The 26,424-nt window shown below is 39.4% G+C and overlaps 2 protein-coding genes across 9 annotated transcripts in view; one reads left to right on the plus strand and one right to left on the minus strand.

Moving 5' to 3' along the window:
• LOC124997298 (interferon-induced very large GTPase 1-like) overlaps positions 1-26,424 on the minus strand; it is a 406,468-nt gene that overhangs the window by 186,983 nt on the left and 193,061 nt on the right. The gene's annotated exons all lie outside the window — the stretch shown is intronic.
• The window catches only part of LOC124997300 (interferon-induced very large GTPase 1-like), a 106,819-nt gene that overhangs the window by 64,206 nt on the left and 16,189 nt on the right, over positions 1-26,424 (plus strand). For 2 of the 5 annotated variants that reach the window (XM_047570902.1, XM_047570903.1), the window contains 2 exons: positions 25,284-25,859; positions 26,242-26,279. The exons of 2 other annotated variants lie outside the window; for them this stretch is intronic. In XM_047570902.1, the coding sequence (XP_047426858.1) occupies positions 25,284-25,859; positions 26,242-26,279 (614 nt within the window). Of the gene's footprint in view, positions 1-21,537; positions 21,749-25,085; positions 25,195-25,283; positions 25,860-26,241; positions 26,280-26,424 lie in introns of those variants that run through there. One more of the 5 variants, XM_047570904.1, reaches the window with a different exon arrangement.

Below are 26,424 nucleotides of genomic sequence, written 5' to 3' on the forward strand. Positions count from 1 at the left end.
AATGAACCTGGTGAAGCTGAACACTCAGAGAAGACTGATGACAGCACGAAGGGAAAATCTGAAATCAAGTCTTTATCATCTGAAACCAAGAAGAAAGGTAAGATTTTATCAAAGAATTCAACTATTTAAGAAAATTCTAAATTGTATTGGCTAACACGTCAGAGATTAGATTTTGACACTGAACAGTAAATAAGTCCTTTCTTTCTTATTTTCCCATTGACAAATGTGAAACACAGCTGCATGTGATGCCATGTCACATTTCTCTCGTGTCCTGCACAGAAAATGAACATTTGTTCTATTTCATGTTAGGACTTGATGAAATCTGCAGGTGTCACCCTACAGCTCTCCAAAGTCTTATAGTCCTGCCAAGCCAACTCTTCTCACAAAGATTGGGATTCAGACCTCTTCTTCTAACCAAGCACACTAACCTCTCCACCATCAGTATACCATCAATATAGATATATATTCAGCATAGATTTAGGTATTTTTAGTGCTTCAGTTGCTGAGCATTGAATTGGAGCATGATGGTGACTTTCTTACCACTAAAGGTCTAAACGAATGACATGTAAATGCAAAGTCTTTACATTTTATTTTGACAATTGCAGCGCCTCCTGCAGGTCAATTCGAATTGATTGATGATGTGACTAATGGCTGTTCATTTGTGTCCAGAGCCACGTCACTGCCAATGTTAATGGGTCAATAACTTGTAAACTACCGGAGAACAACTAGCATTGTACTACTTTAGATAAGTTTGGTCCAACACTGACACACGATAGATTTGCTGTGGACTGGAACTATGGTTTCGGAACAAAAAGAAAAGCGTATTTGTCAAAACAATTGGTGGACATTTATTCTCCAGGTAGTTTTGATGTAGAGAACACTGAGCTGGACTTGTGCATTAAATTTCAAGTCCATTGGATTTACAGAGTGAGGGGTGTGGCCTCTTCTATGTTACCTTAATTACACTGCCACCATCTGGTAGATTCGGGTAGTATTCCTTCTGAATGTCTTGTAAATCATTTCCAGTTACTGTGTCAACTTTCATGACCATTAACTAAATTTATCATTTAACAAATATTTGACTTTTTTCAACAATAAAAACTAAATTGAAACAAGCAAATAGCTGAACCAATAAAGGAAATCTGTACATAATGATAAAACATTAAAGAAATATACAAGTCTCAAATTATATTGAATAGGATGCATGTTAAATATATTTAGTTTGAAGAACATGGCTCTGTTCAATCTCCTTTTTCTTTTACATCATTCTGCTGTAGAAGAGCTGCAGAAAGCACCTGAGATCACTGAAAAGGTAAGATTGTTTTTATCTTCTTCACTGATCATAATTACAGGAAACAACAGTTCTTAAAATGTTAAAATATTTATATTTGGAGGTTAGATGAGATTGTCAGCCTCCCACTGGAACAGTTCCACTCCTCAGACTCCTTGATCCTAAGTGTTGTGTGTGTATCTTTCTTTTCCTTGGCTTGTTTATTCCAGTCACTCTAACCATGTCAAATAATGTTGAATTACAATGATCTTTTTCTCAGGTCAGTGAACTGCAAGAACCTGGTGAAGCTGAACACTCAGAGAAGACTGATGACAACACAAAGGGAGAATCTGAAATCAAGTCTTTATCATCTGAAACCAAGGAGAATGGTAAGATTTTATCAAAGAATTCAATTATTAAACAGAAAATCTGAATTGCATTGGCTAACACGTCAGACATTAGATTTCGACACCAAACAGGAAATAAGCCCTTTTTCTTTTATTTTCCCATTGACAAATGTGAAACACAGCTACATGTGATGACATGTCACATTTCTCTCCTGTCCTGCACAGAAAAATGAACATTCGTTCTATCTCATGTTAGGACTTGATGAAATCTGCAGGTATCACCCTGCAGCTCTCCAATGTCTTATAGTCCTGCCACGCCAACTTTTCTCGCAAAGATTGGGATTCAAACTCAAGACCGCTTCTTCTAACCAAGCACACTAACCTCTCCAGCATCAGTGCATTGGGCAACCACAAATACAAACTAGAAATCCACATGTGTTGCTCTTAATATATATATAAATAAATATTTATATATATATTGTTGCTGAGCATTGAATTGGAGCATGAGGGTGACTTTCTTACCAATAAAAATCTCAACAAAGAGCATGAAAATGCAAAGTCAGTGCCCCCTGCAGGTCAACTTGAATTGATTGATGATGTGACTAATGGCTGTTCATTTATGTCCAGAGCCACGTCCCTGCAAATGTTAAGGGGTCAATAACTTGTAAACTATAGACAACAACTAGTATTGTACTACTTTAAATAAGCTTGGTCCAACACTAACACACAATCGATTTGGTGTGGACTGGAAATATGGTTTAGGAACATAAAGACACCAGTGTTTGTCAAAACAATTGGTGGACATTTATTCTCCACGTAGTTTTGATGTAGAGAACACTGAGTTGTGGTCGCATTCTTCTGCACTGAATGAGAACGAGTCACTTAACTGTTCACTGCTACTTTCCATGTATTTGTGTATTCCTGTGATAATCCAGAATATCATTTTCGTTCTACAGGAGAGAGCAACAGCAAGAAACACAGACAAACAGAAACCGAAACACTGCTCAGAAGACTTAACCTTCAAGTTCAACATAAGTTGTCATCAGCAGACTTTCTCCAAATTCATCAACCTGTTCAAATGAGCCAAGATATACTGGAAATAGATGTAGCTCGTAGTTTTCTTCAGAGGTTAATGATGTTAGACTACAGAGCCAGATATATTCTTGTAAGACAAGAGAGTCCTGGTGCAAGATATTCACAGGCTCTTCCAATATCTGAATCAGATGACAATGACTTAGATGCTCTTTTTAGCACCACTGTAGACGTGGACCAATCAAAACAAACCAACGTGCATCCAATGGATGTTCAAATGGCAGTATTTCACTGCTCAGACAGCTTCCTTAAGCAGAACATGATTACAAAGTTATCACAGTGTCAGTACTCCTTGCCTTTCCTTGTTCCTAACCCAGAGACAGCAACAATCGAATGTCCTCTGTGGACATTTAGACAAATAATAAAGACATGGAAGACAACTCAAGTCAAAGACGATTCAATAGTTGTCACCATGAAGAGTATGCCCATCTGCAACGCTGAGACACACATGGTGTCATTTTTCCGCCTGGGTTCAGTATCTGAGTCTAAATCACAGCTCATGAACTCTTTGATCAACGACCGTCACAACATCTTCTTCCACAGAAACTGTCCAGGCAGCACCAAATCTTGTCATCTGATGGATGGTGTGGTAGAGATTGCCTGGTACTGCCCTGCTGGAAAACCCAACGATTCCTTCACTGACTGCATTGCCTTCTGTAATCTTCATGGTGATGCTCTGATGATTGAAAAACAAACTAAAATACTGACTGAAACTTCTTCAGTCAATGTAGTTCTTGTACAAACTCTGGAAAAAAGCCACAAAAGTGCAACAGTCATCTCAGATCTTTACAAGTCTCAGAAGCCTCTCATTATTCTTATTGCTGATAATGATTGTGATGCAGTTCTGATGAAACCAGGAAAGTACAAAATGGGTCTGAAAGACAGAAGCCAGTCAGATGTTTCTGGAAGCCTGAAAGGAATTATTGGAAAGATATTGTCTGGACTACAAACCTCCTTCCAGCTCAAAACTACGGCCAATGTCTCTGGAATCAGAGTGGATGAAGACAACCCAGTGTGTCGAAAAGGGGAAAAGGCAGCAATGGAAATATTTAATTTGATTCAGGGGATGGATATTTCAAAGATTAAAGATAGATTTCTCCCCTGTCAAGGCCAACTGTGGCACCAGTGGTCAAGAATAAAAAAAGAACTGTATCATCTGAAAGGAAACGTGGAGGAGGAAAAAAGTCAGAAAAATCAGCAGCTGATGAAAATCAGAGAAGATCAATGCTCTGCTTCCTGTAGTGAACTGATGAAGTCATTCACTGAAAGCCTCATTTCTTTGTCGTCCCAGGAGATAGAGTACTTCCTGAAATGGACTCAGATTTTAATAGATGCCCTCTCCACAGACGACCTCTCTTCAATTCTCCAAAGCTATGATGAAAAATGGTCTGAGGTCTTGGATCTGAAGAAGAAACACCACAAATCTCCACTGTTAGTAGGTAAACAAGATGAGCTTGAAACAATATCAAGAAAACTGCAGTCAGCAACTTTTGGTTTGGAGCATATCTTTAGAGAAATGGGACAGATTTATGAAGCTCATCAAGCTCTGAAGAAACCACCAAACTGTGGACAGACCAACTGGTCCAAATACCCTAAACTGGCTGCAGATCTGATGATATCAGGACACCCTATGGAGCTGATGGATGGAGATGCAGGTCATGTGCCTTTGACGTGGATCTATAGTGTTTTAGAAGAAGTTATCAAGAAACTGGGTGACCAGAGAGTTTTTGTGTTGTCGGTTCTGGGCGTACAAAGTAGTGGAAAATCAACAATGCTGAATGCCATGTTTGGATTGCAGTTTGCAGTGAGTGCTGGTAGATGCACCAAGGGAGCTTTCATGCAACTGGTCAAAGTGTCAGATGAAATACAGAAAGATTTCAAGTTTGACTATGTTCTCGTAGTGGACACTGAAGGACTACGTGCTCTTGAATTGGCAGGTAACACCACTCCTCACCACGACAACGCACTGGCCACATTTGTTGTTGGCCTGGGAAACATGACACTGATCAACATCTTTGGTGAGAATCCAGCTGAGATGCAAGATGTCCTGCAGATTGTTGTCCAGGCTTTCATGAGGATGAAGAAAGTTAAGCTTTCTCCAAGTTGTGTGTTTGTTCACCAGAATGTTACAGACATTGCAGCTGCAGAGAAAAACATGGATGGAAAGAGACGCCTGCAAGAAAAACTGGACCAGATGGCTCAGCTCGCTGCCAAAGAGGAGGTGTGTGACGTTGAGTGCTTCAGTGACATCATTGCATTTGATGTGCAACAAGATGTGAAATACTTTGCCCAGCTATGGGAAGGAAGTCCACCGATGGCTCCCCCAAATCCTGGTTACAGCGAGAGTGTCCAAGAACTGAAGAGGATGATCCTCACTAAGGCTTCACAGTCTGCTGGAATCACTCTCTCACATTTTAAAAGCAAAATTCAAGACCTGTGGAATGCCCTGATGAACGAACAGTTTGTTTTCAGCTTCAAAAACACGCTTGAAATTGCAGCATACAGAAAGCTTGAGGTCCAATATGGGAACTGGACCTGGGACCTTAGGAGCAACATGCTGACCATTGAAAACCAACTTTACACCAGGATTGAAAATGGAAAACTTGACAAGGTTGACCGTACTTACCTTCTGAAAGAAATGAGCAAAACATATGAAAAAATCAAGAAAGACATGACGTTGTACTTTGAGGACAACAGAGACAAAGACATGCTGGTTCAGTGGCGAGGCCGTTTTGAAATCAAAATCAAAGAGTTTCATGAGGAACAGGTGAAAGAAGTGAAAAGGAAACTGGATGAAGTTATCCAGCAAAAGAAAGCTTGTAAAAAGCTTGATGATAAGAAGCCAGAGTTTGAGAACAAACTGCTACAAAAGAGCAAAGAGCTCGCTCAGCAGTTAAAAGACAAGGCAAAGGATGAAGAGGAGCTTCAAAAGCAGTTCAACTCTGTTTGGACCAACTGGGTCAGTGAATTAACTGGAGATATAAAACCCATTAAGGACATAAACTTCGAGGAAGATAAAATGTTCATCATTCAGGAGCTGGGGATTGAACATCCTCTCATAGAGGAATCAAACAGCAGTGGAAGATACAAAAATGTATCAAAAGTTGGGAATTACTGTTCTTATGTAACTCATAAAATCAAACAAGGGTTCAAAGCTGCAGTGGACTACGCTCGACAAAAAGTTGTAGGAACACGACAAAATATTCTTCCTCATGAAGAACAGGAAATGATTAGAACCTTCATTAACAACATTGACCAACAGTCCCTTGATGCCATTAAGACCAAGCCTGTAGCAACAAGAGGCTACAGCAAAACTTACCTGCAAGAAGTGGCCAAAAATTTTCAAGAAAAAGTGACAGAATTTGAATCAGAGAGGAACTATTCATTCAAGAAGGAGTTTACAGTTGACATCTTGTTGTATGTTTTTGAAAGACTGGGGAGTTGGCTTTCAGAATCTCACAAAACATTTAAAAAGAACAATAATGCCCTCACTTACCTGAACAACAATAAACCACAATATTACAATGTTTTCAGAAGCTTCTGCAAAGGAAACTCATCTGCTGTCGTGTTTGGAGAAATGATCTGTGAAAAACTGAAGGTTTCCACTGTTGAAGCAATCTGTAACAAGACCGCCATTGACCTCGCTGGAGAGATGAAGTGCAGTTTCCCAGCATTCAATGGGAACAGGTTGGACTTGGAGAAACATCTGCTGAAATCACTTGCAGAGAAAGAAAAGTTTGATGATTTCATCAACTACATCCGACGTCCAAGGGAGCAAGTAGAGGTTTTTATAAAAGAAGAAGTCGAAAAATACATCTTCACAGAACACAAAAGTAAAGCTCAGAATATACTGAAGAAAAATGTTGATGACATCAGTCAGCTTGTGAGACAAGCTTTATTTGAAGCAACAACAAAAGTCAAAACCCAGAAAGGAGACATAGAGATGTGGGTGAAGGAATTTTCCTCTTCCCTCAAGGATGAGCTGCCACTTGATACCATTTGTTGTCAAAACTTCAGTGACATAAACAACTTTGACTTTCTTAAAGAAGAGATGGAGAAAGGTCTGGTTATCATCATTAATGAGATGAACCGCCTCTCCCTGGATAAGATGAAGGAATTCAGGCTGAGACCTGATCAAATCCTCATTGATCAGCTGTGTAAGTGCTGCTGGGTAACGTGTCCATTCTGTGGAGCTGTTTGCACCAACACCCTGGAAGACCACAGTCCTGATGACCACAGTGTCCCTTTTCACCGGTCATCTGCAATCAAAGGTTGGCACTACAGACACACAGACATAATGTGTGTTGATTTCTGCACAACAAATGTTGCAAGTGATAAATCTTTTTACCCTGAGTCAAATTCAGAGAACACCATTCCTTTCAAACGGTACAGAACTGCTGGACCAAGGTATGCTAACTGGAGAATCACCCCTGATGAGTCAAAGCTGAAATACTGGACATGGTTTGTGTGTCGATTTCAAAAAGACCTGGAAGACTACTATGGTTATAAATTCAAGGGCATAGGTGAAATTCCCAGCGAGTGGAGAACACACACAAAAGAAGACGCTATTCAGAGTCTGGATGAAATGTCAATCTGTGAGTGAAACTACACAATTACAACTCTACTGAAAGTCCTAACAATTGTTTTCCATATGATTTTTCACAAAGTGAAATCCTCTAAAATGATGTGCAAATAAAATGTCCTAAATGTGGACAGTCAAATCATCAAATACTGTAGGTGATTAGATTAGGATCCAGAAACCTGTTTGCCTCAGTGAAAAGAAAACTTATCAGGAGAGTACACAGAAATATACGATGTCAACATCAAACCACTATGTCAAAGTTATTCAGCAAAATTTGCGGAAATAAAACAATATATTTTTCTTAAGTTCAGTAAAGTTGTTAAATGTCAGGGTATTATATTTGGTTAAATTTAAATATTTGGATTTAGTTTTTTTTTTTTTTGTCTAGACATTTGAAAATTTGATTGAATGAAAATTACATTTATTTTTAATCTGTTTTGTTAAGTAGTTCAAAATCAAGGCAACCTAAAAAAATTGGGTTGTTGTTGTTGTTGTTGTTTTAAACCACCGTCATGTACTGTACATGTGGGGAAATCATAGTGCTGTGGAAGCAGAAGACTGGGGCTACTTACTGTGTTGTAGATCTAATGCTGGTGAATTGGCCATAAATATGTTAGCTGTGGATCATTAAGCAGAAAAATTGCTAAATGCCTTTGTCTCTGAGTTGTGTTGGAATGGAAATCACCTGGATATTTTGGTTTATTCTTCTGTTGTTGGTAAAAGAAAAAAAGTTATATTGCGAACTCCTGTGTGAGGTATTGTGAGTATAATCCAATCCATAGTATTGATAGTGATAATTGATAAATTGTCTAAAGCTTCTTGATTTTGCTCTCAAATCACACCAGATTGCTCCATTTAAATTTACGATGCTCAAAAAAAATCTGCCTGTCCCCCCAGGAGGGGGTGATCCTTGCCATACCTTGTCCAAAACTGAAATGAAGCCACTGCATTTCTTAGCCGGCTATAACATAAAAATTTTGTGAGAAGCCTTGAAATGTTTTGTATTTTTTTCATACTTTTATTATATTTTATTATATTTTATTATACATTTTGTTTTCGTAGAACATATTCAGTTTATACATTTCACAGAGCCATTAGCATGACATGAAAAAAAAGAAACCTATGTACATAAAGTACCGGATCCAGATAAGACCTCCTCCTCACAGATGTAGGTGCAGATGTAGTTTATGAAGCTCCACAGGTCTGATACACAGCACTCCAGACCAGAGACCCTCACAAGAAGATGGAGGAGGAGGGGAGAGAGTGAGACACAGTGGTTAGTAACAGAAAATAAATTATAGGAGAAAGAAAGTAAAAACATTGCAGCGATAGAGTCACCTAAAATTTGGTTAAAACTGAGTAACCCAAGTAAGGTTGAGTGAATACTGTTTGAGGTGGACTAAATGAAGTAATTGTTTTAAAATTGAGTAATTGTTACAAGCTAAAACACTAGTAAATCAACTAGATATTGCTTAAAAACAGATCATGACATGAATATTGGCAGAACTGAGGCAGAAGTGACCTTGTTTAGATTGAAAGCCATCAATAAATCATTTTATGAAGTAATTTCTATTTTGTTTGATTCCATGATGTATTTTACTGATTATAGGTAAAAAAAAAATGACTTGGGACTTACTTGAGACTTGCACATGTGTGACCCATCTCTGCACTCCACACCTCACCATCTCCTCATACCATTCGGGACCTTTCGGTCAGCACCACTCGTCACTTGTTGTGCCCATTGGCTGCCCAATAATCGGCCTTAAATTTTTTAAGCTTCTCCCTCATTTGTTTCACCGTCCTGATAAAGCCAAGTTTGGCCATCTCAGCCGCGATCCGCTGGAAAACCTTGTCGTTCCAAGTCCAACTCCCGCTGTAAACTGTCTTCTCCCAACAAGGACAGAAAAGCCCTCACCTCTGGGTTGGTCTACAACGATGTTGCTTTTCCGGTTATTATTAACAAAAATGTACTGACACGAGAACACAGAAAGTTGAAAGTGTGCAGCTTACTACTAGTCAATACCGTCTCTCTCATCAAAACATCCTGCTTTTTTTCTGACCAATCAGTTGTAAGCAGCATTCGACGTCACATTTTCGGCCCCAATTCACCTCCTTTGGCCCTACCACAAAGGAGGTACTAAAAAGTACACAGAAAAGTATTCCTTTGGCCTCTTTCAGCCCACCTTCTAGCAATGGAAACAGCGATTTAAAGTGGGCAGTATGGAGTGGTGTAGAAGTAGGCCGTGTATGGAAACCCGACTTAACGGAAGCGAACAATAAGACCCGTTGGTGGGGCTCAGTGGGGCTTTACTCTGTGTGTATGTCTCCTACTGGGCAGAATAATTGCAATACTGTATAATAAATAATAAAAGTGATCACTGAGACTGAATCATTTTTAACTAGAGGCACATTCATCCCATCCCACTTCTTCAGGTGCAACTGCTTTCAGCTGACAATACAGTTCCTTTTGAATGTAGACATACTAAATACACTGCCTGGCCAAAAAAAAAATCATTGCCACCCGGCTTTAAATAAGCAAAAAGGTACTAGCCTCCTATTGTACGATTACTGTATGGGTGATTATCTCTCAGTTGGCAACAAGTTATTTAACCCCAACTGATGTAATGAGTAGCTTCTCATTTCTTAAACAACCATGTGAAAAAGATGTTAGTCTGATTGAGAAGGTTCAAATCATTGGCATCAAGCAGAGAAAACATCTAAAGTGATTGAAGCAGAAACTACTAAAATTGGGTAAAGAACTGTCCATTATTAAAACCTTCATTTCTAGGAAGAAATGATGCTGATGGGCGATAGGGATGGGGATCGAGAACCGGTTCTGACTCAGCGCCGGTTCCAACTAATCAATTCCATCAGAAATCTTAAGCCTCAAACATTATCAATTCTCTTAATTATTCTTAATGGCACATTTACGTCATACTCTGCCGGACAAACAGAGCAGCAACATGGAGAGGAAGAAGCGCTCGAAAGTCTGGCTGTACTTCACGAAATGCAATGAAAATGCTGCCGTATGCAATCACTGCAAGACAGTGATATCATGCAAAGGTCCGAATACCTCTAACATGCAGAAGCATTATCAACGAAGCACGGTGTTAAACAAGAGTGCCATGTGTTTGACCGTTTGCGGACGGGTGCTGCTACTGCTGCTAGTGTTGCTGAGTGCCAAACAAGCTCCACCGGTCACGACGGTAACGTAACATTCACATAAAATATCCTGAATTAGCATGCTGTTGCTTCGCAAATGCAAGCAGCATGCGCAGTTTGTAATGATGAGCTTGTAATTCAAGCTACTTAAAAATAATATTTTCCAGTTTCATGCATTTTAGATGATCGCTCACAGTTAGCTGGCTCCTCAACATCGGTGCAAATTACTCCGTTCACGCTTGCTGCTGAGGGGTGGAATGAGGAGAAGAAGGAAGAATGTCACCGTGTAGTGACCAAATTTGTGGTTAAAGGCTTATCGTTTCTCCACTGTAGAGCAACCCCATTTTCGGCAGGTGTTCTATAAAGCCTAGACCTAGTATGTATTGCAGCCAATTTTAGCTAATACGGCTTATCTACAGTTAACTTTTAAAAATAATGTCACAGCATGTGTTTTTCTGGTGGCTAATACATCATCAGAATTATAATTATGTAAAGTGACATGTTGATTCTGTCGTAACCACTGTAGTATTTGATTTACAAATGATTTTAGGGAGATGACGAGGGTCTTAAATCCCAAATATAAGCCCCCATCGAGGGAAGCTCCTTATCCCAGCCTGGTACTAGGTGGAAAGAGAGAACTTGCAGTCCCAGGTCAAAGATGTGAAAAAAGCGGCTATCACAGCTGACAGATGGACAAGCCTTGCCCAAGATCATTACAGAACAGTTACAGTTCATTCTGTAAAACAGGGAAAGATAATAGGTAAATTCATGTGATCCCAGAAGCCCAGACAGGTGCTGTTGTGGCCGAGATGATTAATGAAATTCTCCGGGAATTCAGCCTTAGTGACAAGGTTGTGGCAGCAACGGTGGATAATGCCAGTAATATGAACGTGACAATGAAGCAGCTGCCATTGATCAAGATTGGATGCTTCGCGCACACCCTTAACCTTGCTGCCACGAAGATCCACCAGTGCAACGCTGTCACCAATTGGGCAGCAATGGCACCTGCTGTGGTGAAGTGGATGAGGAAGTTCACTATGGCTAAAACTGTCCTCAAAGAAAAACAGCAACTCCTCAGTAAGTATATGCATATTCATAACGTTTAGTGATATGCAACAAATTAAGTCACGATGACTTATGGTTATATGCTTTATATGCTTATGCAGATCATGTCCATCTGAATTTGTTTTTCAGACTTGCCCCAGCACGCACTGATCACTGATGTTAAAACGAGGTGGAATTCTCTCTATCTCATAATAGAGAGGTTCTCTGAGCAGTTCCCTGCCATTCAGGCTGCAGTGATGGACCCACGAATTAAGAGGCAGTTTGACAAGGAAAAGTAAGAGATACATTCTGTAACTATTAAAATAGGCCTTATTTTAAAACTGGATTATAAGACTGCAAGAGGATCTGTGTGTTTATTTTTAATTATTTGCTGTTTTAGACTGATTGAGAAAGTTCAGGCAGATGATTTCCAGAAGGCAGAGGAGTTTGTCCGTCTGATGTGCATGCTCTACACGTCGACTCTGTGTCTCAAGCCAGAAAGGTGCAGCCAGTGGGCAGATTCTGCCTGTCTTTAATAAGTTAAAGCAACACTACACCACTGAGGCAAGGGACTCACGAGAAACATTAAAGAGAAGATATGGACTGATCTATCCACCTGTTATCAGGTACCATGACTGATTAAATTTGTAGTTCATGAATGGTGGATGTCAGACACTCGCAAAAGTGTCCCCAGGTTTTTGAACATGAATGTTTATTCCTTTCTGAAATTAAGGATGAAGAGATTCAGACCTTCCTTGAGGAGGCAACAGTTATGGACCCGAGGATCAAGATGAAACCGGAAAATGATGATGCCACCTGGGACCGGCTGAAGACCACAGCAGTAACAGAGGTGCTGCTCACAAGAACAGAAGAGGTATTTGAATCACAGTATGTGGTACAATTCCACTGTGATGCTCTCTGGTCTCATAACTCAAACAGTGTGTTTATACTTAAGGTACCAGTGCCAGAAGACACACAGAGCCAGAGACAGGCTGAGGAGGATGTGGAGGAAGGCCATGTAAGTGCAGTTTATTATAATGATCATATGATATATTAATAATAATCAATTCAGACCATGCACCTAAAACATGAGTTCATGGTCCTTTTAATTTCAGACCGTACCTGTAAAGCACCCCAAGACAGCCCTGGAGGAGCTGTTTGCAGAGGAGACAGACATGGAGCAGGTAACACCACAAGAAGAGACCCATGATCTTGGGCTCTAGCCTTAATGCAAACTATTAAAGTTATGCAGAGACGTCTAAAAACTACGTTCTTGTGTTGAGTGGAAACACAATGTTGACTCTGAATTTGAATGCTACAAATGGTTGCAATGAATTATCATGAGATAATGGCTTCACCTCTACTGGTTTATTTGTGTCTCTGTGTGTCAATTCTCAGTTGTTCATAAGAGGATTTTTCCATTTCAAAATTTTGAGTTGACTTTTTCCTCTTTTTTCAGTTATTATTTTGTAGACCACAGTGCCTTTACGTCTTTCACTTTGTTTTCACATTCACAAGTTGTTTTATTAAATCAGTTACAATAAACATATTTGTCTGAATGATTATTTGAACAGTGTTATATTAATCAAATTATACAGATTTTCTTCTTTTACTATGAATAAGATAATGCTTGTCTGGAGACTGTCATTATTTTTTTAATTGTTCATTGATAACACAATGTTGATTTTTACTTTATGTTCTATAAGTGGTGATAATGGGTGATAATAAAATAACTGCTACTCAAGGACCAGGTTTGTTTGCGTTTCAGTTTTACAGTAAGAATCTTAGGTGAACATTGACTTTGTGCTATAAATGGTGATTGTGAGTGAAAATAACTAAGAAAGTTTCAGTTTACGGAAGATGTGTTTGTCTTCAAATTTATAAAATTATAATCTGAATGTTTTTTTGATTCACCAAATTCTATCTTTTGCTCTCCAAATGGAATATGATACCAAATTCTGGAAAGTGGAAACAAAACGGTTTTCCCACATCTGCAAATGTTGTCCCTCCACGTTTCAAGATAAATAGATCAATAATTCTACTTTTTATCTTATATATCTTGCAACCTTCTTATATCATATTTATGTAACTGAAAGGAATGAAAGTGAAATTTAGAGAACTGAAAACTTACCTCTCAAAATAGTGCAGTTTGAAGGATAAACCCGGTCAATACAATGCTTCTCTTTAAAAGATAAACTCATTCCGAAGTCTCTTCTTCTGTTATAAAGTTGAGACAGTTCAAGTTGAAGAAGACTTAAAAACACGATCACCTTAAACTTGCAGATGAGAGATTTCACTGGATCTAGTGAACGTGTCCCCCCTCCACATTTCAAGTAAATACAGATTCTGAGAACATTCAAAATTCAGACTGTTTCCTCTGGAAATTCATTATTAAATTGAAAAACAAATACATCAACAATTATTATTTTTTCTCATTCTAAGAACTGAGCACATTTGTCCGTGCGAGTTTATTAATTACAAGCAAGTAAACTTTCAAATATAATAAACATAATAGATACCTGTAACAGACTAATCAGTGTATAATATATGTTCAGTGTAGCAATAATCATATTAAAACACACTCCTGTAGAAAACTTTGCTTTAGTCAATAAATATAAGACAACTAAAAAATGAAAGGTAAATTTAAAGAACTAAAACTTACCTCTCAGAACACTAACACAATTATGTTGATCATTGATGAAGGTGAGTTCAAGTTCAAGAGGACTCATTAAACAGCATCTAAAACTTGCAGACGAGCAACATTTGAGTTGAGATACTGGTTTACGCTGGATTAACCATTTAAAATCATGATGGTTGAGGTACAAACGTGATAAATGTGTCACCTTGACTAAAACAATGTCTTAGAGCTCACCAGGTTTGTGCCGAATGAAATGATAGAGCAAATCCTCATCATACATCAATTATGATTATGAATATTATACTATACACCGTACTGTAATTGTAAAGTAAAATAAATGTAATCCAAATTAAAGTAAATAAAACTATTCCTCTCCTGTGAAGAAACGTACAGAAAATGCATGCTAGGCTAGCTGTTAGATTCTTAAAGTGTAACTTACCAGACAAAGTATATATATATAAATAAAACTAGGGGACTGGTCTCTGTCTGAAAAAATACCTAGCTATACATTTTGGAATATCAATCAATAAAACATGAAAAACTAGCAGTTCACTGAATGAAACACAGAGAAATTAATTAGCTTAACTTTTGAGAACTTTATATTTAGGTTAACAGTACGAGGTGGATGTGCTATGTTGAAATAAATGTCTTATTTTCACCATTAACGGGGCTATAAGTGTTATTGTGTCTCTCAATATGTAAAAAGCCCTCAGGTCTAAGTTACTTACCTTAAATGAGCCTGTAAAATGATTTGAAGTCCGATTGTTTAGTTAATCACAGAGCTGTGTTTATCTTCTCCTCAGTCATGTTCATCCATCGCCGAGAAAAGGTTGAAATTACACCGAAAACGCATAAATACTCAGTAATAGTGAGAATTAAACTAGTGTTACTGTTATTTAACGTTATTATTATATCAGTAGCATGCTAGCAGTAACGTTAATAGCTTCGTCACCGACACAAAGTTATGTTTAAATTAAATTTGCAACCGACATAAATGCACAGGTGTGTTTCACAGCATATATGACGGTAGCTGCTATTTTTCTAACTAGCTAGCGTAAGGCTAGGTTAACTTCAAACTTAACATTTAAACATTGACACTTACCTCATCACATTATAGAGAGAAATCAGCTGACATCCAGTTCTTCCTTTAAATCTTCTGCTCCATAACTTTCTCTGTTTTTGTTTATTGGGGAAACGGTGGAGTTTCCTCCGTGTTTTCCTGATCCTGTGCTGGAGCCGTGGGCTGAGCACTTCGGCATATTTTAATTTTTAATCCAACTTTATTCTCTGTTATTCCCACTTCTCTATGGGTGAATATCGGTTAGACGTATCTAATATGGCGCCCACGAAACACGTGACCAGCTCGGAACCAATCAGCATCGAGGGACAGTTCAGACGGTCCATTCTCTAGTTGGACAGACTCTCTAATATACGGCTCTGTTACCTGCTGTCAAAGATAAAACAATAAAACTCTGACAGCAGATGGCGCCATTTTCTAATTTATAGGGATTCACCCTTTTCTACTATTAACATGTTACACATAAAACCACCGGTTTAATTCATTTCAGTTGAATTTTATCTATAGCGTCAACAACGATACAAATTGTCTCAAGAGGCTTTTCGAAAAAATCCAGCGTGAAACCTCCAGAGAAAGGCTGAAGGTGACAGTGGCAGCAAAATCTTCCATTTAACAGGAAGAAACCTCGAGCAGAATCCAGCTCATATGGAGGAACCAATCTGCCTCAGGTCGATATCTGATGATGTTACATGACAATTTGAGAGTATAAGAGCAGAGCCAGATTAACACTTCGCTGTATCGGGGGCAACAATATTCTGGGGCCCCATCATCACGACCCCAGGATCACCACAATCTGGCAAAACACAGAATAAATTACAGTCATATATAGTAAATATACTCAAGTGTATTTTGATGTACAGATGTGCAAATGCTCATAGAACTACAAATGCACCACTATGTCCACTATGGTGTTATGAAAACAAAACACATCAGCATCAGTATAATCTGGTAAAACTGACCCACTACATTGAGAGACAGGAAAGTGTCCTCCATTTTCACAAAAAATAAATAAGCAACCACTTTCAAACCATCCAACGTTTATTTAACAGAATTTAATCCCAATACAAATGTATTGAATTAAACAGAAATCACCCTGTCACCTCAGAATTCAACAATTCAACAATCAAACTATTATATATAACAATATAAACATTTTGAAATTTCTCAACAACAATAAATAATTTACAGGAACAGTAAACAACCTGTCACATCACAATTAAACAATTAAACATTTTTGTGCAACATCAACATTTGAAAATCTGTCAATTTCTCTCAAGAGGACAAGACAAAAAAAAAGATACATAATCTGGCAAAATACAAAATTTTAATCCTAAATAATGGGGAAGTGCCTGTTTAAATCTGAAATGAGCCGTGTCTGTGACATTGTGGTTCTCAGATCATTTTTAACTCGTCTCAAAAGAGAAAACGACCTCTCACCCTCACAGTTAGACACAGGCAAGGTTAAAAACAGTCGTAGTGCAACATAAACATTCAGAAATGTTGTCTTAAGTCCATGACTCTCAAGGCCTTGCAGCAGCTGTACACGTGAAGTCTCATTCTGCACAAAGTGCTTGAACTGAACAAGTTTGTCTGATAAGGAACTATCCAGATCTGTCAGATAAGTGGAGCTCAGCTTAGCAGCTCTTCCACACACATCACAATCATCACAGTCCCTCTCAAATAAAACCTCCAAGAGGTCACACACGTGTGTGTAGGCTTCGATGGGCTTGGATAGGCACGATAGTCCGTCAATGATGACATGATATGTTTCAACCTTGAATCTCTCACTACTGTCAGTAAAAACTGCTTCGCTGTCATCAGCAGACTCGTCTGCAAATCTCTTTCTTTTTCTCACACGTCGAGTGTCAAACTGGTAATTTTGTTTAGCACTGACAGGGCATGCTGATTCTTGGAGCTCTGCAAACAGTTCTCGTGGTGCGCCAACATATGAATGCAGAGTGCGCAAAAGGCCAAGAGCAAAAGACAACTGAATCCATATCGTTTTTTTGGAGTTGGTCACTTGTTGCCTTAAATCTATGCAGTACCCGGTCCCACAACATAGTCATTATTACTGTCTCCAGTTTATCAAGTTTAACAATCAATGCAACAATGCAACAATCGATGCAACTCAATCGGGTGGTGCTGAGGGATTTTAGAGTGCAGCTGATGTAATGTTTGCTGTTACGGAAAGCTGTATGTGTTGATGCACTGCAAAATACAGAGACTGCAGCAGTTCAAAAAAAGAGTTAACCTCCTCACAGCAATTCTCAATGCAGTTAACACCTATGAGGCTCAGCGAAAGGGCAGCACATGGCGTATGATGAATTGGTGTGTTTTGTTTTCTCAAGTGAGCCTGGACCCCGCTGTATTTTCCAGGCATGTTGCTAGCATTATCGTCACTTTGGCAACGGCAGTTTGACAAGTCCAACCCCAAGCCTCGCACCATTCCAATCACAGATTCAGCTAGGCTTCCACCTGTGTGGCTGTGGATGGACTCAAACCCACTACTCTTTCCACTACTCTGCCATCTGCGCTGACAAAACGAAAAACATATGTGAGCTGATCTATGTGTGCTAAATCTGATGCTGAATCAACGATTACAGAGAAATATTTAGCGTGTTTCATTTCCTCTGCTATCAGTTACTCAGGTTTTTCTCACCCATTAATGAAATTAATTCTTCGCACACAGTTGATGACAGGTAAGATGCTTCTCAAGGTGCTCCGTTAAAAAGGGGTCAAACTGCGCGATCAGTTCAAGCGGTCCCAAATAGTTGTCGCCTTAAAATGGCAGTCCTCTCGCTCCCGAAAATGTTATAACAGCAACCACACGTTTAAGGACTTCTTTCCAGTACTGCTGTTCCGACTCACACTGTCGGGCAAGAGAAGCGTCCACTCTGCATTCGTATTTAGACCAACCTCATATTTTCTGACCAGTGAAGAGAGGGTCTCAACTCATGTTCATAGTCACAGGCAGGGGCTGAGATGTTCAAATACAACAACTTCTGTTTTGTAGCTTCCTCCTGGTATGTCACATTTGTTTTCTGAATGACTGAAATGATCAGCAGCTGTACGGATGTCATATGCAGACATCTACATGAACATACATTCTGCAGTATAAGGACAATAGGTCCAGATTCCTCTTGCAGCCCACCACTGTCTTGCAGAGAGCAATATCACAGAGAGCGGCAGTATGTGCCTAGGCAGCGTATATCAGGATGGTGACATTTTGGGGCTCTGGATCATTTGCATTAGTTGAGTTCATGATACGTGTCAGGAAACTGTGTTGAAAGATCTAGTGGCAACTGCAGGAAACAGATTTCCTGTTCCTGTTCTGTATTCTGCCTCCGTGCCTATACACTTCCTGATGTTCTTTTCACTTCCTTATAAGGTAAGCTGTATGTAGACAGAGGTACTTTTCCACTGCTCTCACATACTCCAGCACAGATCTAACGGAAGCGCCAACTACAAGACCCGTTGGTGGGGCTCAGTGGGGCTTTCCTCTGTGTGTATGTCTCCTACTGGGCAGAATTATTGCAATAAACCAAGCGAAGTGATCACTGAGCCTGAATCATTTTTAACTAGAGGCACATTCATCCCATCCCACTTCTTCGGGTGCAACTGCTTTTAGTTCCTGTTAAATCTTGATACTTCATACACTACCTGGCCAAAGAAAAATGTCGCCACCCGGCTTTAAATAAGCAAAAAGGTACTAGCCTCCTATTGGATGATTACTGTATGGGTGATTATCTCTCAGTTGGCAACAAGTTATTTCAACTCAAACTAACTCAAACTGATGCAATGAGCAGCTTCTCATTTCGTAAACAACCATGTGAAAAAGATGTTAGTCTGATTGAGAAGGTTCAAATCATTGGCATCAAGCAGAGAAAACATCTAAAGGGATTGAAGCAGAAACTACCTAGGTTAAGAACTGCCCAACACTGCATTATTAAAAACTGTGTGTGTGTGTCTGTGTGTGACGTGTGTGACAGTTTTGTTCAAAAGTAAAAAAGGCAAGGGTGAAAGGTAGGAATGTCTGATATTGACTTTTTGCCCATATCCGATAGCCAATATTGTCCAAATTCTTAATTTCCGATTCCAATATCAACCGATATGGTATATCGATATATGCAGGCGTTTTTTTTCCCGCCCAGACTGATTTTAGGTAGCAAGCAACCTGTTAACCATACTAGCTACACTCTGTTGTTGTTTTGGCTCCGGTGCGGTTTCATAAGGTTAGGCCTCAGGACCCCACAAGCAGCAGCAGCAGGAGCACGCAGCAGCACAACCTGGGCATTATGTCATCTGTTTTCATTATCGGTGGTAAAACCGATAACGATATGAATCAATATTACAAAAATAGGCTAATACCGGCCGATATTATCGGACATCCCTAGTGAAAGGGATAACTAAAATCATTTCAGCTACTTAAAAATAAAAATATCCTGACGGCTCTGATGGGGCTTGGGTTCATCAATAACTTATGCTTTCTTATAAACAATCCCGTGATGATCTGTGTAGATATGCTACAGAACATAAAAAATGAATAACTGTCAGGTCCTGATGTTTCGCGCCTTAGCGCCCCCTAATATACTTCAACATCCCATTATATAACTCATAACTATAAAATTTAATTTTCCCCGCTGCGGCACCGGCCCCAAGCCCTGCTGCTGCTTTGGCGCACCATGAGCATTGAGCCTCTCTGCGCCCCGAGCTCTGTCCTGGTGCTGCTGCTGCAGACCATGTGCACAACTTAAGGCGTCTTAAGCGTTGGCTTTAGCACAAAAGTGACTCGTGTCACTCAGACAAAATGTCAAGCCAAACATGCCGTTTACTGCCGTTACTCACTTTCTATGTTACAGTGAGGCCAGGCATGCGTGCTAACCATGCTAACCTCTAGCTCATTAAGCAGGTGTTCGGGTGGTTAGAAACAGTTCGACGAGTAAAGTTTCCGTGGCTCATCGCTGCAAAATGACTTCGGGTGCCTGAAGAGTAATGGGAGAGTAATGCCCTAGAGGGGCCTCTTTTCGAACCGAGGGGGTGACGTCACATTCGCGCGACACAATGAGTCCACTCGGTTCCCTCTCGGTTCGAAGCGAAAGGTGGCACGCATGCGCAGTTCATCCCTGGGCATTAAAGACAATTTCTCAGGAATAAAACCACCGAAATTCAACCTAACTTCAGTGGCCAACGGAGATTCAGCACGGGTCCTGGAGGACGAGATTGCAACTTTGTTAAACAAACAAGCGATCAGAAAGGTGCCGCACGAGGAAGCACATCAGGGTTTTTACTCCCGTTACTTCATCATTTCAAAGAAAGGGAGTGCATCTCTTCGCCCCATATTAGACCTGTGTGTATTAAACAAGCACTTGCAAAAGTACACGTTCAGAATGTTAACACACAAAGTGCTCTGTAGCTCGATACGTCCAAACGACTGGTTTGTGATGATCGATCTTTCAGATGCATATTTTCACATTGCCATTTATCCCACAGCCAGAACACATGGCTCTATGGGCCTGGCCAGTGAAAGGTGGAATTTGAATGCTGCAGGTCTGCCCCCAGAGGTAATCGAGGCCATTCAGAACACCAGAGCCTCTTCTACCCGCTCTCTTTACAGTAGTAAGTGGTGGATTTTTGAAGAGTGGTGCAATAATAGACACAATGTTCCTTTTCAAAGTTCATTGGTGGATGTATTGTGTTTCCTGCAGGAGTTGGTGGATAAAGGGAAAGCCTTTTCCACGATTAAGGTCTACTTAGCAGCAATTTCAGCTTGCCATGTGGGCTTTGGTGACAAGCTCAAGGAAAAAAACTTTGGGTTACATTACGTTATCCCTGGTTCCTTGATAACAGAGCGAGGTGTTTCACCAGCACTTCCCTCCTTGCACAGGCACGGAAAGAAACTGGGCTAGAATGAGACAGTGATAGTACAAGGGGGCGGGGCCCATATCACAGGTCAACATGTCTGTCAAAGACAGACGTTGTGCCATTGGAGCTTCCGTAGTTGGTCACGCCCAAGGCGATTCCCATAGTGAAACACCTCACTCTGTTATCAAGGAACCAAGGATTACGTAATGTAACCCAAAGTTTTTTTCCGTTTTTTGTTGTCTGGGTTATTTGTACATTGAGACGAGTGTGCACACAGGTGTCTGTCCTCATCATTTATCCTGCACTTGGGTCCTCACTTCAACACTCAAATCCTGACAAAAACAGCAATAGAACTCAGGGCTACGTTTAATAGTGAAAATAAGACCACTTCCACACATATATCTTCTACGTACATGTAGTCAGTGTATTCTTGTCACGAGGTAACGAAGTTTCAAAAGGACAGGGCTCACTTGCTTTCACTTTCCCTCGTGTGGAAGTCGTGCATGCAGAACGATCAGGTTTCATCTATACATTTGAGGTAAATAGGTTTGTGAAAGACTGAGAAAGTGGGGGAGGGACACTGAGCTCTGTATATACTCGAGGTTGACTGGGAGGATTTCAGATAAGGCAGCTACGTTCACGCAGAGCCGACAGAGCTGAGGAAACACAACAGGTGAGTTTTTAGGGTTTAATAACCAGTGTTGGGCACGTTACTTTTAAAAAGTAGTAGTTATATTAGTTTAGTTTTATTTACTAGTTACTTCTCCCAAAAAGTAACTGAGTTAGTAACGGAATTACTCCGCTATAAAAGTAACTAGTTATCGGGGAAAGTAACTATTGCGTTAAAGTTTAAATATGTTTAATAATTTGTATTTTGTCTTAGCAGATTTCACGAGCCAGTTGAATAGAGTAGAATTGTATAGTTATGTACTTACACAGAACTTTTACTATTTATTGCCCCTCAGACCCCAACTGGTAGACACATGCTGCTTTCACATCAGCAAATGTGGTCGGAGCTTCGCGGTTCCCGTGGCTGAGAAACAAGTAACGCGCCCCATCTAATTTTCAGTAACGGAAACGGCGTTATAAAGATGGAAATAGTAATTAGTTAGATTACCCCGTTACTGAAAAAAGTAAAGCCGTTTATTTTAACGCCGTTATTCCCATCACTGTTAATAACAGTTTTTGTTTTTGCACACAGATGTCTGAGGAACTCTTAAAAGTAGTTTACCTCTAAATTCATGAATGCTGCAAAAACATTAGGGCCTTTGTGGTGTTTTAGCCAGGGGCGAAAGTAAGCCGGTATGGTCCGGTTCTACGTACCACTAAAAGATTCAGCGTGGTTCGCAGTACCAGGAAGCTGGGAGAGCGGCTGCCTGCTCTAAAGCCCTCACTCAGAACCAGTCACGGCCGCACACTGGGTCAGAAAATAAATCCGCTAGCAATATGCAGTCTTGAAAACTACTTTGTTTAAAAATTCCTTTTAACTCATTCCGAATTGTTTCTTAACTGTCCGTGCTGTGTTTTAGTTCATGATGGACGGAGTTTTGGTCGGGCATCTCCCTCTCTCCCCCTCCCCTTAGTGGTGGGTCGTTCACGAATGATTCGTTCGAAATACAGTGAACCCTCGCTATAACGCGGTTCACTTTTCACGGTCTCGCTGCTTCACGGATTTGCATCATGCATTGTGTTCTGCATTCTGATTGGCTAAACAGTCTCTCCGCGTCTTCTCTACCTGTGTGTCAATAACGTTATGGTTTAATATGTACACGTACGTAAAACCGCTTGCCAAAATGAAGTTTGCTAATTCTCTTGCAATTTCAAGTGTCTCTAAAAACCCATAATGTCGACAAAACGTTCTGCACCGACAAAGGCACTTGCGGTCGGGCCCAAAAGGCAGAGGAAGATGCTAACTATCGCAGAAAAAGTTAAACTTCTGGACATGCTAAAGGAAGGTAGAAGCTATGCGGCTGTAGGTCGCCATTACGGAATTAATGAATCTTCCGTTCGTTCCATAAAGAAGGAGGAAAATAACATAAGGACGACAGCAGCAATAAGTTTTAATAAGGATGCAAAAAGGGTTGCAACTGTCCGCAACAGGACCGTGGTAAGGATGGAGTCTGGTTTAGCTTTGTGGATTAATGACTGCAGAAAAAAAAACATCACGCTGGATACGAACGTTATCTGCACAAAAGCTAGAACACTGTATCAAACCTTTGCTGACAGCGACAGTGACGGTGCTGATCCCCGCAATATTAACCCTTCAGTTCGTATTGATGATTAAAATTATTATTTATTTATTTATAACTATATTATTTTACAGTACAGTACAGTAGTTATTTGTAAAAAAAAAAAAAAAAAAAAAAAAAAACAACAACAAACGTTTATACAGTACTTTTATTTGTTAAACAAATGCTTGGGCCTGTAAAAATGTTTTGTTCCTTGCTTTCAATGTTTTATGGAGTATTTCATTGTATAATAACTGTAAAAAAAAATAAAGGTTTCTACTTCACGGATTTCGCCTATCGCGGGTTCTTTTTGGAACGTAACCCCCGCGATAAACGAGGGTTCACTGTAACGGATCTTTTGAGTGAACGAACTGTATCGAATCACTTTATGAACTGATTCGACCTTTTCTCAGTTCAGTTGAACAGAGCTCAGCCGCGAGTGCGTGGCCCGCGCGTGCACTCTCCCACTGAGAGTGAAACTTCAGCCAGTGAAGCAGTTAGCCGGCAGATAGCGCAGGGTGGTGGTGCGTGTGTGTGGTGTGAAGCTATTTATTTTCTTTTTTATTGCATATTTAAGCCTATTTAAGTTTATGTTGTCCTCTTATATTTTTAATGCAGGTTCCATATCTTTATTTTTTTATGTCATATTCTTGTAATTGATATATTTGTTTTTTGCACTAAACTGAACGAGGCCTGTTTTATTAAATTTTTGATCGTTAAAATGTGTTAATATGTTAAAATATACAATAGTGTTATTATTTTGCTTTATATTTATTTTCCACTTTCATAATTTTTGTAATAACTTCAGTGGAATAAAGCATAGACAGTCACAAAGGCTGTACTTTGTTTATTTGAAAGGCTGTAAACGCATCTCTTAGTGTTAGTCTTAAGCCTATATTGCAGCAAATGGAGGAATATAGTCAGTGATTGAGGAGAGGGATCCAGTCAGTGAATGCTACTGATCTACTGATTCGTGTTGCGTCACTGACTCGAGTCAGTACGTCAACAGATCACTTACTGATTCGTTCTCCGAGTGAACCAGTTCACTGCAGGTGGCGAGTCAGTCTCTGTGTCATTGCCGACCATTGGTGCCAACACAGAGTCTGAGATGCCGGAAACCCCGCCCGCTTTTCTGGACCAAACGACTTTGGGGAACGGAACACACATTGTTTTACGTTTATAATTTGTTTAATTTCCACAATTAAAACACACATAGTTTTACATTTATAATTTGCATCGCCTGCGTTTTACTTCTAATCACCGTTACGACTTTAATGGTGGGGTTGTGGGTGGGGCACATATTATTTTTATTTTATTCAATATTTTTTATTAAACACAAATCATTTAACAGTAAATCTACACACCAGATGTGATGTAAATTGCAATGTTAACGCCCGCATTTTTTTTTTTCATTTATAACTTGTGCATTTCCACAATTAAAACACACATTGTTTTACGATTACGATTTTAATGGTGGGGGTGTGGGTGGGGCACGCATCATTTTTAAACATTTTTTTTATTATTAGTGACTGGTTACTGACTGACTCAATGAACGAATCAATTGAACGAATCATTTTAATGAACTGATTCGAGTGATTCGGTACAGTAAAAAGAACGATGGTTCCCATCACTAGTGAGTGAAGCCATCACAACAACTATAAGTCATTATTATCTATTGTATTTATTTTACTTGTCTTTTCTTCTCTGGCATGTTACATTTAAATTTGTCAAACCAGTGAGAGCACACATTTATTTCTATCTTTTTTTCTTTTTCTTTTTTAGCTTGATTCAATGAATGATGAAGCTCAGCACTCAGAGACAAAGGACACAACAAGAGGGGTGACTGAAACAAAGTCTGCAGCAACTGCAAGCAAAGACAACAAAGACAAAAGTAATACTTTATTTTAGGATTTCATTTCCTCGATCAATCGTAATGAACTTGATTGTCTAACCTACTGATGTTCTTCTGTTTGTTTTCAGTGGAGCCTGAGCTCACACTTGTGTTAATCGGTGATACTAATTCCATTGAGATTGGACCAGAAAACATTTTACTTGACCATGACAAGCCAACAAATATGGAGCATTTTTCCTCCAAACTGTATGATTTGTGTGGTCGGCACATCTCCGTCATTAACAGGCTTGGTTTTCCAAACATTGACAGAATCCCGTTAAATCAGGGAATTCATGCCTTTGTCCTACTGCTGCCAAATGGTCTGCACGTCAACCATTACCACTCAGCAGTGCAGAAGTTAAAAAAAGCTTTTGGCAAAGACGTTCTATCGTATGTAATGACAATAGTGACTCATGAGTTGGATGAAACATGTGAAAGTGCACTGGAAGACCTTGAAGATTTCTCCAGTTTTAACAAACAAAGATTCCACACATGTAGAAGAAGTATGACAGATGAAAGAGAGATAATAGATCTGTTGGAAAAAATAGACGTCATGGTCTCTGAAAACGATCACCACTGCTACACAACACTGATGTGTGATGGGAATAAAGAGCAGAAAGAACAAATGGAGCAGAAACTCTACAAAGAAGAAACCGCTGGGACAGGTGAGATTTTAACGTGGATGTAACTTTGGAACCTGTTTGGGGGAAAAAACGTTGATTATTCCTAAATGCTGCTGTTGAATTAATTCCTGCAACTGTCCAGTATCTAACAGCCTTACCACGATGCACACTTAAACCAAAACATACGAGTTACACAACAGCAGTAACAACAGTAGATACTGCAATTATGTTCTGTATTCAGTATGTAAATCGAATGCTCAAGATAAATACAAAGTAAACTAAACCTAAATATTTTTAAACTATCAAAAGTGAACTGAAACCAAACAAAAAAATTCAACAGAAAATGTAGCATAAATTAAAATAAAAACTAATAACAAGCTACATTAATATGACTTTATTTAATCTTTTTTTCTTCTCTTACAAGCTGCAGTCAACAAGATGGAGAATCCAGCTGAATCCAAGGTAAGGAACTTTCTATATTGTTTTACCTCTTATTTTTCCTTAGTTGGTTCAGTAATACTAGTTATTGATCTGGATTATTGCCTGTTTATCTGTATTTTCTTGGTCTGATTGTTCATGAAAGCAATGTTAATTTGAAACAGACTAA

The sequence above is a fragment of the Mugil cephalus genome, chromosome 20 (genome assembly GCF_022458985.1).
Source record: "Mugil cephalus isolate CIBA_MC_2020 chromosome 20, CIBA_Mcephalus_1.1, whole genome shotgun sequence".
Taxonomy (NCBI): Eukaryota; Metazoa; Chordata; class Actinopteri; order Mugiliformes; family Mugilidae; genus Mugil; species Mugil cephalus.